Genomic DNA, 15,964 nt, shown 5'->3' with positions numbered 1-15,964 from the left:
CTAGCTAGCAGTGTCTCCTACGTTAAGGACGACAAATAGCTGGCTAGCTAACCTCGGTAAATTAAGATAATCACTCTAAGACTACACGCTCTAAACTACACAATTATCTTGGATACGAAGACAGCAAAGACAACTATGTAGCTAGCTAACACTACACTAATCAAGTCGTTCAGTTGAGTGTAATAGTTTCTACAGTGCTGCTATTCGGTAGACGGTGGACGTTTGCTAGCTGGCTAGCTGCTGGGCAGATAGCAGTGTAGACTACGTTAGGACGACGAAATACGAAGTTGCAATAGAAGTGCTGACTGTTTCACTTTGTTGTCCTCTTTCTTTTCCTTTTTCTTCTGTCCTTCTTTTGTCCTTATTTTGTCTTCCTTTCTTCTGTTAACTAGATATTTTTTGATGAATGATACAATGAAACATAACTAATTTGGGAATATCCTCTCTTTCATCAGGCCTATGAGTCCCTTCTCCTTCCCTCGCATGTTTGGGGCGCGGTCAGTGCACACAGATAACAGATTTGACCAGTCAATATTGTTATTGGCTAAAAATGTAACAAGGGCTTTCAGAATACCCTCTCCTCGTGTTTGTCCCTGAAGGGGAAGGAAACACAAAAGTTCCTCTCTGAATGACTTGTTTTGAAGTGAAGTGGACCCAAACACATAGTTGGGCAATGTCACTTAAAAAGTGATTTCGTCAAGCGCAATACTAAAACACTGCGCCACGAATATGTCAGTAATCAGTTGCTTTCCTCTGTCCTCGCCGATGTCTTCTATGCGTCTTGTTGTGGTTGAGTCTGAGAGTTGCAGTCCCTTAATTTGCTTTAAAATAGCTCCCTTGTTTGTGAAATCAGCATACAATATTTTGTCTAATGCCAAAAAAACATATTTGAGAATCTCCGCGTCTGTGAAGGCCTTCTTGTTTCTTGCGAGTATCTAAGCAATCTCATATGTTGCCTCTGCCGATCTCTCTGCAACAGTGCTAGATCTGTCCATCGTTTTTGTTTTCCTTAGAGTTGCGCTATTTTGTTATTTCTCAGGTTGCTTTGTGGCCGATATGTTTTGTCAAAGTGGGCATGGTGTGACTGGAAATGTTGCTCTAAATTTGCTTGTTTAAAACAATTGACTGCCTTCTGGCAAATAAGACAAAACTAGTCCCAGCATGCAGTACAAAAAAAAATACTTCTCTGTCCATTTCTCTTGGAACTTTCTGTGTTGTTGAATCGACCGTATCCTTTTCTTAGGCACCGGAGCTACGTTTAGCTAGCTGCATTACCCAGCCGCCATCTTCCTGATTTTCCTGGTTCTCCAGTGGTTGTTCGTTCATTGCTGTCACGTTGTTCTCCAGCTCGTCCCTCTCATTTTCATTGTCAATAGATTTACGTTTATTTTTCACAATAAATCGAACCATGTCGCCGGACATAGTAGCTAGTAGCAAACTGGTATGTGTTTGTCGCTGTAGCTGAGCAGTTGCGTTCTATTTCGGCAAACGTTATATTTTGGCCTTTCTGTTCAACAGCTGCGCTATACTGCCATCTATCTGCCATCCAGGGAACAATAGATATATTCAGTTAAGTGATTCAGGATTGCATTAAATACATTGAATTGAAATGGTATGTATCATTGTTATGTATTCTGAATGGAACAAAGGAAAATCACCGCAAAGAGGCCCACTGCCATAATTGAAAAGGACCACTTATTATTTTTCACATTTCTACTGGCCGGAATGGAGGTATTTTTCAGAGATTGTGGGTGTTGCAGTTTCTCTGCTACTCTGTAACTCTTCCCACTCAGAAGAAATGCCTCTACTTTCAGGTTTGTTGGGCGAATAACAGTAACCCAACAAGAAGAAGAGATTGTAAGGTGAGATTGCAATTCTAATTGATTGGATTTTTATCTGGGTTACATGGATTGAATAGCACATTGTTTCCATTTGCTGGTGAAAGAAAAGTTATTATGTTGTATCTGCTTCATTAGACCCCTTGGACCTGAAAACCTGCTGCTTCGAGGAGCAAGATTGAAAAATACCAAAGAAATTTTTGGCAAGTGGCTTCTTGCTCTCACTGTTGTCGTCATATTGCTTTCTGTCCTCAGTTATCCTCTTTTGTCCCTAGTTGCCCAGTTGGTTGTTGTCTATGCATGGTTCACTAAAGTTCCACTCTTGATTTGCAGGTGTAGCAGTTTACACTGGGATGGAGTCCAAGATGGCCCTGAACTACAAGTGCAAATCCCAGAAGCGCTCTGCAGTGGAGAAGTGAGCATTAGGATATTCTGCACCTCTACAGCAACACTGAACACTTGAGTTTTTTATTTTTCTTCACAGATTTCAGGTTCAGCTTTACAGTAAGTATATCAGAAAGTGTGTGTCTTTTGGTGTTTGTCTCTCAGGTCCATGAACACCTTTCTGCTCATCTACCTGGGCATCCTGCTGTTTGAGGCCATCCTCAGCACAATCCTGAAGTACGCCTGGCAGGCTGAGAAGAAGTGGGACGAGCCCTTCTACAACCAGAAGACAGAGCAGGAGAGGAACAGCAGCCAGGTCAGTCACTGTCTGAGACACTTTATTCACACTGGTAAATCACTCTCTTTAACTGATGATCTTTGATTTCATAGGATTCTTGGATACGTATTCTTTATTTACAAATAGTTTGTTGTTTTTGTGGATAATGCAGTGAATGAGTGAAGGTGGGAAGATGTTTCCACTAGGGCGGTCACTGTCATGGATCTTTGTAATATATGCCATTTAGCAGACGCTTTTATCCAAAGGGACTTACAGTCATGTGTGCATACATTCTACGTATGGGTGGTCCCGGGGATTGAACCCACTACCCTGGCGTTACAAGCGCCATGCTCTACCAACTGAGCTTAATTGACCAGCCAAATGACTATGGTCACAGTCATAACCATTTGAATAGATAACATAATAATTTAAGACCCATTTTTTTCTCCCGCTCCTGACTGCATGTGCTGCTGTAGAAATAAAATGAGTAGATTGGGTGTCCCCATTCAAGTCATTGATGGCATAATGGCGGCCATTGCGCGGAGCAATGCAGGTAGAGGTCATTTGCTTGTAAATCAACTTCTGTTCGGCTAAATCGGAGGACTGCTGTGTCAGGTTACATATCCATACCTTGAGGAAAGGGGAGATTTGAGCAGTGCACCAGAAAATGAGTTAGAGTTTCCCTGAACACTGTGTGTGTGTGTGTGTGTGTGTGTGTGTGTGTGTGTGTGTGTGTGTGTGTGTGTGTGTGTGTGTGTGTGTGTGTGTGTGTGTGTGTGTGTGTGTGTGTGTGTGTGTGTGTGTGTGTGTGTGTGTGTGTGTGTGTGTGTGTGTGTGTGTGTGTGTGTGTATTTGATACACTGCCGAGGTTTTTCTACTTACAAAGTATGTAGAGGTCTGTAATTTTTATCATAGGTAGTACACTTCAACTGTGAGAGACGGAATCTAAAACAAAAATCTAGAAAATCACACTGTATGATTTTTAAGTAATTAATTAGCTATTTATTGCATGACATAAGTATTTGATACATCAGAAAAGCAGAACTTAATATTTGGTACCGAAACCTTTTTTTGCAATTTTAGAAATCATACGATTCCTGTAGTTCTTGACCAGGTTTGCACACACTGCAGCAGGGATTTCCTCCATACAGACCTTCTCCAGATCCTTCAGGTTTCGCGGCTGTCGCTGGGCAATACGGACTTTCAGCTCCCTCCAAAGATTTTCTATTGGGTTCAGGTCTGGAGACTGGCTTGGCCACTCCAGGACCTTGAGATGCTTATGGAGCCACTCCTTAGTTGCCCTGGCTATGTGTTTCGGGTCGTTGTCATGCTGGAAGACCCAGCCACGACCCATCTTCAATGCTCTTACTGAGGAAAGAGGATGTTGGCCAAGATCTCGCGATACATAGCCCCATCCATCCATCCATCCTCCCTTCAATATAGTGCAGTCGTCCTGTCCCCTTTGCAGAAAAGCAGCCCCAAAGAATGATGTTTCCACCTCAATGCTTCACGGTTGGGATGGTGTTCTTGGGGTTGTACTCATCCTTCTTCTTCTTCCAAACACGGCGAGTGGAGTTTAGACCAAAAAGCTCTATTTTTGTCTCATCAGAACACATGACCTTCTCCCATTCCTCCTCTGGATCATCCAGATGGTAATTGGCAAACTTCAGACGGGCCTGGACATGCGCTGGCTTGAGCAGGGGGACCTTGCGTGCGCTGCAGGATTTTAATCCATGACGTAGTGTGTTACTAATGGTTTTCTTTGAGACTGTGGTCCCAGCTCTCTTCAGGTCATTGCCCAGGTCCTGTCTTGTAGTTCTGGGCTGATCCCTCACCTTCCTCATGATCATTGATGCCCCACGAGGTGAGATCTTGCATGGAGCCCCAGACCAAGGGTGATTGACCATCATTTTGAACTTCTTCCATTTTCTAATAATTGCGCCAACAGTTGTTGCCTTCTCACCAAGCTGCTTGCCTATTGTCCTGTAGCCCATCCCAGCCTTGTGCAGGTCTACAATTTTATACCTGATGTCCTTACACAGCTCCCCGGTCTTGGCCAGTGTGGAGAGGTTGGAGTCTGTATGATTGAGTGTGTGGACAGGTGTCTTTTATACAGGTAACGGGTTCAAACAGGTGCAGTTAATACAGGTAATGAGTGGAGAACAGGAGGGCTTCTTAAAGAAAAATTAACAGGTCTGAGAGCCGGAATTCTTACTGGTTGGTAGGTGATCAAATACTTATGTCATGCAATAAAATGCAAATTAATTACTTAAAAATCATACGTGATTTTCTGGATTTTTGTTTTAGATTCCGTCTCCCACAGTTGAAGTGTACCTATGATAGAAATGACAGACCTCTACATGCTTTGTAAGTAGGAAAACCTTCAAAATCGGCAGTGTATCAAATACTTGTTCTCCCCTGTGTGTGTGTGTGTGTGTGTGTGTGTGTGTGTGTGTGTGTGTGTGTGTGTGTGTGTGTGTGTGTGTGTGTGTGTGTGTGTGTGTGTGTGTGTGTGTGTGTGTGTGTGTGTGTGTGTGTGTGTGTGTGTGTGTGTGTGTGTGTGTGTGTGTGTGTGTGTGTGTGTGTGTGTGTGTGTGTGTACAGTTGACGTCGGAAGTTTACATACACCGTAGACAAATACATTTAAACTTAGTTTTCACTTTTCCTGACATTTAATCCTAGCAGAAATTCCCTGTTTTAGGTCCGTTAGGATCAGAATAGTAGTAGAGAGAATGATTTCTTTCAGCTTTTATTTCTTTCTTCACATTCCCGTTGGGTCAGAAGTTTACAATACACTCAATTAGTATTTGGTAGCATTGCCTTTACATTCTTTAACTTGGGTCAAACGTTTCAGGTAGCCTTCCACAAGCTTCCCACAATAAGTTGGGTGAATTTTGGCCCATTCCTCCTGATAGAGCTGGTGTAACTGAGTCAGGTTTGTAGGCCTCCTTGTTCGCACACACTTTTTCATTTCTGCCCACAAATTTTCTATAAGATTGAGATCAGGGCTTTGTGATGGCTACTCCAATACCTTGACTTTGTTGTCCTTAGGCCATTTTGCCACAACTTTGGAAGTATGCTTGGGGTCATTGTCCATTTGGAAGACCCATTTGCGACCGAGCTTTAACTTCCTGACTGATGTCTTGAGATGTTGCTTCAATATATCCACACAATTTTATTTTCCTCATGATGCCATCTATTAAGTGCACCAGTCCCTCCTGCAGCAAAGCACCCCCACAACATGATGCTGCCACCCCGTGCTTCACAGTTGTGATGATGTTCTTCGGCTTGCAAGTCTCCCCCTTTTTCCTGCAAACATAAAGATGGTCATTATGGCCAAACAGTTCTATTTTTGTTTCATCAGACCAGAGGACATTTCTCAGAAAAGTACGATCTTCGTCCCCATGTGCAGTTGCAAACCGTAGTTTGGCGGTTTTGGAGCAGTGCCTTCTTCCTTACTGAGCGGCCTTTCAGGTTATGTCTATATAGGACTCGTTTTTACTTTTTACTGTGGATATAGATACTTTTGTACCTGTTTCCTCCAGAATCTTCATAAGGTCCTTTGCTGTTGTTCTGGGATTGATTTGCACTTTTTGCACCAAAGTACGTTCATCTCTAGAAGACAGCATGCGTCTCCTTCCTGAGCGGTATGACGGCTGCGTGGTCGCATGGTGTTTATACTTGCGTACTATTGTTTGTACAGATTAATGTGGTACCTTCAGGTGTTTGGAAATTGCTCTCAAGGATGAACCAGACTTGTGGAGGTCTACAATTTTTTGCTTTCTTGATTTCCTCATGATAATTTTCTGTAATTTTCCAAACTGTTTAAAGGCACAGTCAACTTAGTGTATGTAAACTTCTGACCCACTGGAATTGTGATACAGTGAATTATAAGTGAAATGATCTGTCTGTAAACAATTGTTGGAAAAATTACTTGTCATGCACACAGTAGATGTCCTAACCGACTTGCCGAAACTAGTTTGTTAACAAGAAATTTGTGGAGTGGTTGAAAAAATAGTTTTAATGACTCCAACCTGTGTGTGTGTGTGTGTGTGTGTGTGTGTGTGTGTGTGTGTGTGTGTGTGTGTGTGTGTGTGTGTGTGTGTGTGTGTGTGTGTGTGTGTGTGTGTGTGTGTGTGTGTGTGTGTGTGTGTGTGTGTGTGTGTGTGTGTAAACGTGTGTGTAAACGTGTGTCTGCACTACCATTCTAAAGATTGGGGTCACTTAGAAATGTCCTTGTTTTTGAAAGGAAAGCACATTTTTTGGCCATTAAAATAACATCAAATTGATCAGACATACAGTGTAGACTTTGTTAATTTTGTAAATTACTATTGTAGCTGGAAACGACAGATTTCTTTTTTTAATGGAATATCTACATAGGCGTACAGAGTCCCATTATCAGCAACCATCACTCCTGTGTTCCAATGGCACGTTGTGTTAGCTAATCCACGTTTAGAAATTTAAAAGGCTAATTGATCATTAGAAAACCCTTTTGCAATTATGTTAGCACAGCTGTAAACTGTTCTGATTTAAAGAAACAATAAAACTAGCCTTCTTTAAACTAGTTGAGTATCTGGATCATCAGCATTTGTGGGTTTGATTATAGGCTCAAAATGGTTAGAAACAAAGAACTTTCTTCTGAAACTCATCAGTCTATTCTTGTTCTGAGAAATGAAGGCAATTCCATGTGAGAAATTGCCAAGAAACTGAACAATGCTTCTGTACTTCTCACTTCAAAGAACAGCGCAAACTGGCTCTAACCAGAATAGAAAGAGGAGTGGGGATGCCCTGGTGCACAACTGAGCAAGGGGACAAGTACATTTGTGTCTAGTTTGAGAAGCAGACGCCTCACAAGTCCTCATCTGGCAGCTTCATGAAATAGTATCTGCAAAAACACCAGTCTCAACGTCAATAGTGAAGAGGCGACTCCAGGATGCTGGCCTTCTTGCTCAGTTGTGCACCGGGGTCTGGGTAGACAACTTGTTTCATATAACTGTTCCCTTTTAAATTTGGACCATTTTTATTTTGTAACTCGATGTCATTCTATTCGGGTTAGTGCCAGTTTGCGCTGCTCTGTTTAAAAAAAAAAAACATGTATATCCCATATTTGCGCAAAAACTCTCCCTGTTACAACTCCTGCTTGCAGACACACATTGGCTCTGGTATTTGCAATAATTTCCCTCACTCACTCACTTTTCTCATCAAACTTTCCTAATCACACAAAACACACAGGCACCCCATCTTCAAACACTCCCGCACTGCCCCCACATATACACCCGTACATACCCACATACTGTGCCTTCTATGTCCTCTCTTTGAATTGTTTTTATTTCTGCCTTGTTGATTCCCGCCTCATTTCTTTGAGTACTTTTGTTTTCCATTTTTATTTGGGGATTTATTTTATGAATTGTCTTTTATCTGTTTAAAAATAAAAAATAGAATAGAAATGATTTTACATCAGTCTTAACTTCAATACACTACACTATTATTTCCCTGTTTTATTATTTTCCACCCACTTCCTTGTTGACAGATCCTGAAGTTCATCTCTGATTTCCTGGCGTTTCTGGTCCTGTACAACTTTATCATCCCCATCTCACTCTACGTCACTGTGGAGATGCAGAAATTCCTGGGCTCGTTTTTCATTGGCTGGGACTTGGACCTCTATCATGAGGAGAGCGACCAGATGGCTCAGGTCAACACGTCTGACCTCAACGAGGAGCTGGGACAGGTCTGGACATAAAGCACTTCACTACTGTTTATGGCGCCCCATGCTCAACGTCATCACAAAGTTTGTGTGTTATGATCAGCCACTGTGTGTGTTGTTCTAGGTGGAATACGTGTTTACGGATAAAACCGGCACCCTGACGGAGAATGAGATGCTGTTTCGTGAATGTTCAATCAATGGTATCAAATACCAGGAAATCAATGGAAAGCTTATACACGAGGGGATGACGGATGACCTGCCTGACGGATCTGTGCCTCCTCTAGTAAACACCATTAAAACCTTTCATATCGCCCAATTGACTTGCAATACGTTATTTATCCATGTGCTGTCTGTGCATTCATTAAATATACATGGTTAGGTGTGCATTTCCATTCATGTGTTAAACAATTATTAATTGACTGTCCTCATGGATTTGGACCCTCGCACTGGTTTGATGACTCTTAAGTACTTTTCTCATGTCTGTCTCTCTCTCGCTCTCTGTCTGTCTGCCACCTCTCAGAGTCGGGTGGAGTTGCTGTTCCTGAAGGCAGTATCGCTGTGCCACACAGTGCAGATCAGCTACGAGCAGCCAGGCGACGGCCCGGGGGATCCCTTCCCCCACGCTAATGGCTTCTCCTCCCAGATGGAGTACTATGCCTCCTCGCCAGATGAGAAAGCACTGGTGGAAGCCACTAAAAGGTACCCAGGAGGATAGCTGTCATGTTTCGCTGTTCAACCCATTTGTACTGTTGTTGGTAAATCAAATTCCAGGTCTTTGTGGACATACAAGCACTCAGACAAATGAACATTTATTGAGACAAATAGTTTGAGGTTCACCACATTCCAGACCAGAGTCTGCGTATTACAGTTATGGTCATGGGTTATGTATGGGCGACCAGCCTGCATGTTACAGTATTTATGGTCAGCAATGTCACATGAAACAATTGAATTGCAGGATGGGGGTAACCTTTATTGGTAGCCATGGAGAAGTTATGGAAATAAAAGCATTTGGAAAGTCGGAAAAGTAAGTATAATTTTCTATGGTTAAAAAGACAGACATTTAATGTCCATGATGAACCTGTACTGTGCATAGAAAGTGATGTAAAACCTATTATTCCCTTGTCCCACAGGTATAAACTACTCCATGTACTAGAGTTTGATGCAACCCGAAGGAGAATGAGTGTCATATTACAGACACCCTCAGGTACACTGATTTCTCTCCATATTAAACAAATGGCTCATTCATAAACATTGTATTCGGATTTAATTACATTATGTAACCCACCTTTGATTTGGTCCTGCTACATTGTTCAGTTTCCCTAACTGTTACTGCTACCCTGCTACCCTATATTTTATCTATTGCTGTAGGGGGGAAAGTACTATTTACAAAGGGAGCTGAGTCCGCCGTTCTTCCCTTTACTAAAAGTGGAGAAATTGACAAAACAAGAGTACATGTAGATGAATTTGCCTTGGTGAGTATACCACATCACATCATATTAGACAAGGCACTATTTCCAGCCCTTATGTACAGCAGACTTCTGCTACGCTGAATGCCATCTTTTATTGTCTGTGCTGAAGAGCACCAGTGCAGCTGGCTTTCGTGGCTGATTTTTGACTCTTAAAATAAAACATGTTTTTTATGTGTATTTATTTACAGCAGTGTAAATATTACTTGTGGTACTTTTCCCCCCAGAAAATCAATAAATCCTGCAACTTAACAGATAATTTATCCAGACATCAGGATCTATAGAGATTTGTTTTTGATTTGTGATTGGCTGGTGAGTGTTCATTTGATATAAAGCCAGTCCCTGTCAGCTACTCGTTTCTCTTTCTTCCCCTTCTTCAGAAGGGCTTGCGGACGTTGGTGGTGGCCTGCAGACACTTCAATGTGGAGGAGTATGAGGAGGTGGACCGGCGGCTTCACGAGGCCCGCGCGGCCCTGCAGCAGAGAGAGGAGAGGCTGGACGAGGTCTTCAGCTTCATAGAAAAGGACCTGGAGCTGTTGGGAGCGACCGGGGTGGAAGACAAGTATGTCAACAACACTGTTTGGTGTCTGTCTGGTCAAAGGTTAGCTCATTATGAGCACCAAGCAATGATATCAGAAAGGTCTCTGAATACTTTCTGAAGGCACTGTATATATACACTGTACTTCATGTTTTTGATTTAACCAACCTGGAAGACCAATCAATTTCAACTTTTTTTCTGAAGTAACTTCATGTTTCCGAGCTAGTTAGATATTAGTTTAGAAAGACTTGAAATTGGCATGGGCGTTAACTAGCTGGCAAGCTAACAGCTAGCTGCTTTCCAAAAGTCCATAACTGGTTCATTTGACCCCCTCTCCAAATGTTTTTTTTTTTTTTACCAAACCATTTCTCAATGTTTATCAACATTACTGTAGCTCGCAAATGAATTTGATCATGCTTTACGACACACCTGATTGTATGCTGTTTTAGTCCAGACAACGTCGCCTTGTCACCTACAGTAGAACCTTTTGTCCTACCAGATCCACGATAAGGTTCTAGCTAGTGTATCCCTCCGGTTTATCAGGTCCCAGGCTCCCGTGACTGTTATGATTATTTATTTACAAGTCAATAAGCAATTAGCTTTTTGCTTTAGCCCCATCTGTACCTGATAGAGCAGATCTAGTCTCACGTGTGGAAGTAAGCTGTCTGGCAAGTAAGCAAGAGACTCATTGTGATGAAGACTAGAGCACATTCAGAAGTTCTGACGGAATGGACACACATTTGAGTGCCCCAGGATTGGTCCATTTACTTAGCCGTTATTATTTATGCTATGAAATCCTCTGAATTCATTGGGGCAGTTCCATCCCATAGCGAATAGGTGGGAATACTATTGAAGCATTGTTCACATGGCCTGTGTGCCCACGGAGGAGGAGCTGCTTCTGCTGGTAGTCACTGAGGGGCAGAGTAGTAAGTAACTAAACAGCTTGTTTTGAACAATGTATTTTTGAAACAGGAAAATGTATACATTTACCCCACTTTTATGAGCAGTTAAAATAGAATCCATGAATTACAAATATACTGTATGTATGTATGTACGTACAGTATCAGTCAAAAGTTTGAACACCTACTCATTCAAGTGTTTTTATTTTATTTTTACTATATTGTAGAATAATACTGAAGACATCAATACATTCCTTGATGAATGTCCTTGAGTAGCTGGGCCCCTCAAGGACATTCAGAAACTTGTCCCAAAGCCACTCCTGCATTGTCTTGGCTGTGTGCTTAGGGTCGTTGTCCTGTTGGAAGGTGAACCATCGCCGCAGTCTGTGGTCCTGAGCGCTCTGGAGCAGGTTTTCATCAAGGATCTCTCTGCACTTTGCTCCGTTGATCTTTTCCTCGATCCTGACTAGTCTCCCAGTCTCTGCTGCTGAAAAACATCCCTACAACATGATGCTCCCACCACCATGCTTCACCGTAGGGATGGTGCCAGGTTTCCTCCAGATGTGACACTTGGCATTCAGGCCAAAGAGTTCAATCTTGGTTTCATCAGAATCTTGTTTCTAATGGTCTGAGAGTCTTTAGGTGCCTTTTGGAAAACTTCAAGCGGCTGTCATGTGCCTTTTACTGAGGAGTGACTTTTGTCTGGCAACTCTACCCTAAAGGCCCGATTTGATGGAGTGCTGCAGAGATGGTTGTCCTTCTTGAGCTCTGGAGCTCTGTCAGGGTGATCATCGGGTTCTTGGTCACCTCCCTGACAAAGGCCCTTCTCCCCCAATTACTCAGTTTGGCTGGGTGGCCAGCTCTAGAAAGAGTCTTGGTGGTTCCAAACTTCTTCCAATTAAGAATGATGTGGGCCACTGTGTTCTTGGGGACCTTCAATGCTGCAGAAATGTTTTGGTACCCTTCCCCAGATCTGTGCCTCAACACAATCCTGTCTAGGAGCTCTACGGACAATTACCTCGACCTGGCTTGGTTTTTGCTCTGATATACACTGTCAACTGTGGGACCTTCTATTAGACAGGTGTGCCTTTCCAAATAATGTCCAATCAATTGAATTTACCACAGGTAGACTCCAATCAAGTTGTAGAAACATCTCAAGGATGATCAATGGAAACAGGATGCACATGAGCTCAATTTCGAGTATCATAGCAAAGGGTCTGAATATTTATAAAAATAAGATATTTCTGTTTTTGTATTTAATAGATTTGCAAACATAAAAAAAAAACTGTTTTTGCTCTGTCATTATGAGGTATTGTGTGAAGACACACCTGTTGCTGACACTTCGAGCACACAGCCATAGACAAACATTTACAGTAGAATGGCCTTACTGAAGAGCTCAGTGACTTTCATTGTGGCACTGTAATAGGATGAGATCTTTCGAACAAGTCAGTTCGTCAAATATCTGCCTTGCTAGAGCTGACCGGGTCAACTAAGTGCTGTTATTGTGAAGTTGAAACGTCTAGGAACAACAACTGCTCAGCCGCGAAGTGGTAGGCCACACAAGCTCACAGAACGAGACCGCTGAAGTGCATAGGGCATAAATATCGCATGTCCTCGGTTGCAACACTCAGCAGCTTCATGAAATGTGTTTTAAAGTTGGGACCAACTCCATGTTAATGCCCATGATTTTGGACTGAGATGTTTGAGGAGCAGGTGTCCACATACTTTTGGTCATGTAATGTACCTGCAGCACTCCAGGACCAGGATTGCCTACCTCTGTGGTAGGCCTATCGACACCCCAAAAAAATGCTGGTGGAATGGGCTTCCATAGTTTTATGTGGCTCAGTGCAACCAGCAGGCGGCAGCGACTGTTACAATTTTAGTATTTAACAGGCTGTTACTGCAATTTTAGCTGTTTCAAAAACATTGCTCTGGTATTACCATTTATACTGTAGGAGTGTTGAGCTCAATGAGATAATTCTGTTTGGAGCCTGAACGATATATCAGTTCACCAACATTATCTGCTGATAGTGGCTATTTACTGCTATATCGGTATCGGCCAATAATTCCACCGATATTCAATAAATAGTATGGAGGAAAAAAAGCAATCTCATGCTTATCTGAATGAACACTTCTCATGATATCATTCATTTCACAATGTAAGAAATCAACATTTGAAGCATATTTCTTGGACTGTTAGATACAGTGAGATCCAAAGGTATTGGATCAGTGACACAAACAGCAAATACATCCAACTAACGTGTACAAGCTTGATGTAGTCATTGCGTGCAATGAATATGGGACCAAATACTCAACTTTTTACTACTTTAATACACAAGTGAATTTGTCCCAATACTTTTGATCCCTTGACACACACACACACACACACACACACACACACACACACACACACACACACACACACACACACACACACACACACACACACACACACACACACACACACACACACACACACACACACTATGTACAAAAAATGCTGTCATTTCTAAACTGTTCACCTGATATGGATGACTTACAATTGAAGCTGACATTCTGCACTTTAACCTCCATAGTCACACATGTCCAAAATTCACTGTCTTCTTTTGGAGCTCACTGTATATCGTACATTTTATCCCCCAATGTGACCCCAAAAAAATGGTCTTGAGGCTCAGCCATTGTTAAGATGGCACAGTATTGTCTCAAGGATCTCTCTAAAATGTCCAGATCAATGTGAAAATGGTCTTGAGGCTCAGCCATTGTTAAGATGGCACTAGGGGCAGATCGCTTCCTCCTCTGTTCCTTGTCAACAGATTTTTTTAAACCTTGACAGCACGTTGTGACTCACTAGCACCGTGCAGCTGCCTCCCTGTGTAGGGGGTCGCGGGCTCAGCCCTCCTGGGTCTAATGCACTTAGCCACTTAAAACATGACTCATGCCTTTCTACATGCAGCCCTGCCTAGTGTGCTGCTGCTGAGCACAAAGGCATTACAAGCATACTGCTGGAAGGGAGAGGGTGTCAATATTTAGGGATATAGGCTCTTTAAAATGATGTTAGAGGGGCTTCAAGGCAAGCCTTTACAAAGTCTCAGGATCCAACATTGTAGCTCGTTTTTTTGCGATTGTGTTGAGGGGGCCGTCGCAATGAAATGTAATGGGACGTATCCATGCTCCATTAGAACAATTATGTAACAAGGGCTCACTTGCCATTAGCTGCCTCTGGGTTAGATTTGCATGCATCTTAAAATGACGATCCACATCTACGCTGATTACCACATGTATTATATAGAATAACTCAGACTTGTTTGGTGTAGCTCCATGTCACACATACTGAACAGAGTGGTCGTGGAGATACAGGCAGTCTGGATTTGATCATTGGTCAGTGAGTGGCAGTCCGGGATGGACTTTCTGTTGGCATTTGTGTGTGAGCGCTTGCTCTGCAGTGAGATGCAGACAGCCCACGCCATCTTATTCTCTCACCCTCCCTCCTCCAGTAGTAATGGTACTTAGAGGATGCTGCTCTGTTCACCCCCAAAAGTCTTCAAAGGAACAAGCCTCTATATGATTAATCTTAAGCACCCACTCTTTAAGCTCTTAATCAATCTGGCTTTTACCACTTAAGTTTAACATTTCAATCCCTGTATTCAAATGAGTGTTTCTAGTGTACAACAAGCTTAGGGTGACTGTAAAATTAAGTCTTGTTACTTAGTTGATTGACTAATGGCCTGGTCTGACATCTCGTTGATGCCCTCGTTACCTCTGTTGATTCTGATATCATATCAACATCCATAGCAAATGAAATGGTAAATGAAACTGAATGAAGTGATTGGTTTGAATCATGATGAGCCACACCCTACATGTTTACTTCAGGAGGGGGATCTCAACACACTCCTATGGAATATGGATGTGTGCCAATTAGCTGCAGCAGCATTAAAGGGTCAATCTGCAGATGCTGCGGTACATCCATTTTTGAACTTATAAATTACTGAAATAATGTCAAACTTAAATAAAAATGGCAAGTATCAAATAGTCGCCTGTCCTTTTTTTAACAGCTGGGCATCGGCATACATTTCAGCAAATAACCACCTGTTTCATATAAACGTCTGGTCTAAATTAATTGGTTAGGAGTAAACTTCATCTAGACGGTGCAAAAGAAGAGCAATGGATTTTTTTATTATAATGTTTATACTGGTCACAATTACGTTTGGTAGCAAAAGCTGTGTGGATAAAAGGAAATAAGACACCTGGCTCAATAGAAGCCTCTAAGCGCAGGTTGTGATTGAAGCAAATAAACGCCCAGGCTATTAATTGAAGTTCTACGGTATACCCATTGTAGTGCCGAGCGATTAGTGCTTTTTGTGTTCGGTTCAGTTTCGGTTCGATTATATATATTTTTTTTAAAGAATCACAGATTTCGGTTTTAGATTTTTTTTAAAAGTATTTTAAAGGAAAAAATTTCAGTCTCTCGATGTGCAAAACTGATCGAGACATACCCCAAGCGACTTCCAACTGTAATCGCAGCAAAAGGTGGCGCTACAAAGTATTAACTTAAGGGGGCTGAATCATTTTGCACACCCAATTTTTCAGTTTTTGATTTGTTAAAAAAGTTTGAAATATCCAATAAATGTTGTTCCACTTCATGATTGTGTCCCACTTGTCGTTGATTCTTCACAAAAAAATACAGTTTTATATCTTTATGTTTGAAGCCTGAAATGTGGCAAAAGGTCGCAAAGTTCAAGGGGGCCGAATACTTTCGCAAGGCACTGTAATGAATTAAAATGCCTTTATTAGTATGTCATGTTCAATAGAAACAAAGTTTTTAAGAACCAACGCGTTTCGGCCGCATGGCCTTCGTCAG

At 42.1% G+C, this 15,964-nt stretch overlaps 1 protein-coding gene across 3 annotated transcripts in view; it reads left to right on the top strand.

Moving 5' to 3' along the window:
* The window catches only part of LOC124037794 (phospholipid-transporting ATPase IF-like), a 74,249-nt gene that overhangs the window by 39,689 nt on the left and 18,596 nt on the right, over nucleotides 1-15,964 (top strand). For all 3 annotated transcript variants that reach the window (XM_046352865.1, XM_046352864.1, XM_046352866.1), the window contains exons 8-18: nucleotides 1,815-1,862; nucleotides 1,977-2,041; nucleotides 2,172-2,253; nucleotides 2,388-2,538; nucleotides 8,030-8,227; nucleotides 8,328-8,486; nucleotides 8,724-8,902; nucleotides 9,159-9,227; nucleotides 9,334-9,407; nucleotides 9,572-9,675; nucleotides 10,050-10,231. In XM_046352865.1, coding sequence (XP_046208821.1) covers nucleotides 1,815-1,862; nucleotides 1,977-2,041; nucleotides 2,172-2,253; nucleotides 2,388-2,538; nucleotides 8,030-8,227; nucleotides 8,328-8,486; nucleotides 8,724-8,902; nucleotides 9,159-9,227; nucleotides 9,334-9,407; nucleotides 9,572-9,675; nucleotides 10,050-10,231 — 1,311 coding nt within the window. The remainder of the gene's footprint in view (nucleotides 1-1,814; nucleotides 1,863-1,976; nucleotides 2,042-2,171; nucleotides 2,254-2,387; nucleotides 2,539-8,029; nucleotides 8,228-8,327; nucleotides 8,487-8,723; nucleotides 8,903-9,158; nucleotides 9,228-9,333; nucleotides 9,408-9,571; nucleotides 9,676-10,049; nucleotides 10,232-15,964) is intronic.

The sequence above is a fragment of the Oncorhynchus gorbuscha genome, linkage group LG06 (genome assembly GCF_021184085.1).
Source record: "Oncorhynchus gorbuscha isolate QuinsamMale2020 ecotype Even-year linkage group LG06, OgorEven_v1.0, whole genome shotgun sequence".
Lineage (NCBI taxonomy): Eukaryota > Metazoa > Chordata > Actinopteri > Salmoniformes > Salmonidae > Oncorhynchus > Oncorhynchus gorbuscha.
Note: the sequence above shows the minus strand (reverse complement) of the source record. Positions and strands in the feature narration are given on the sequence as shown.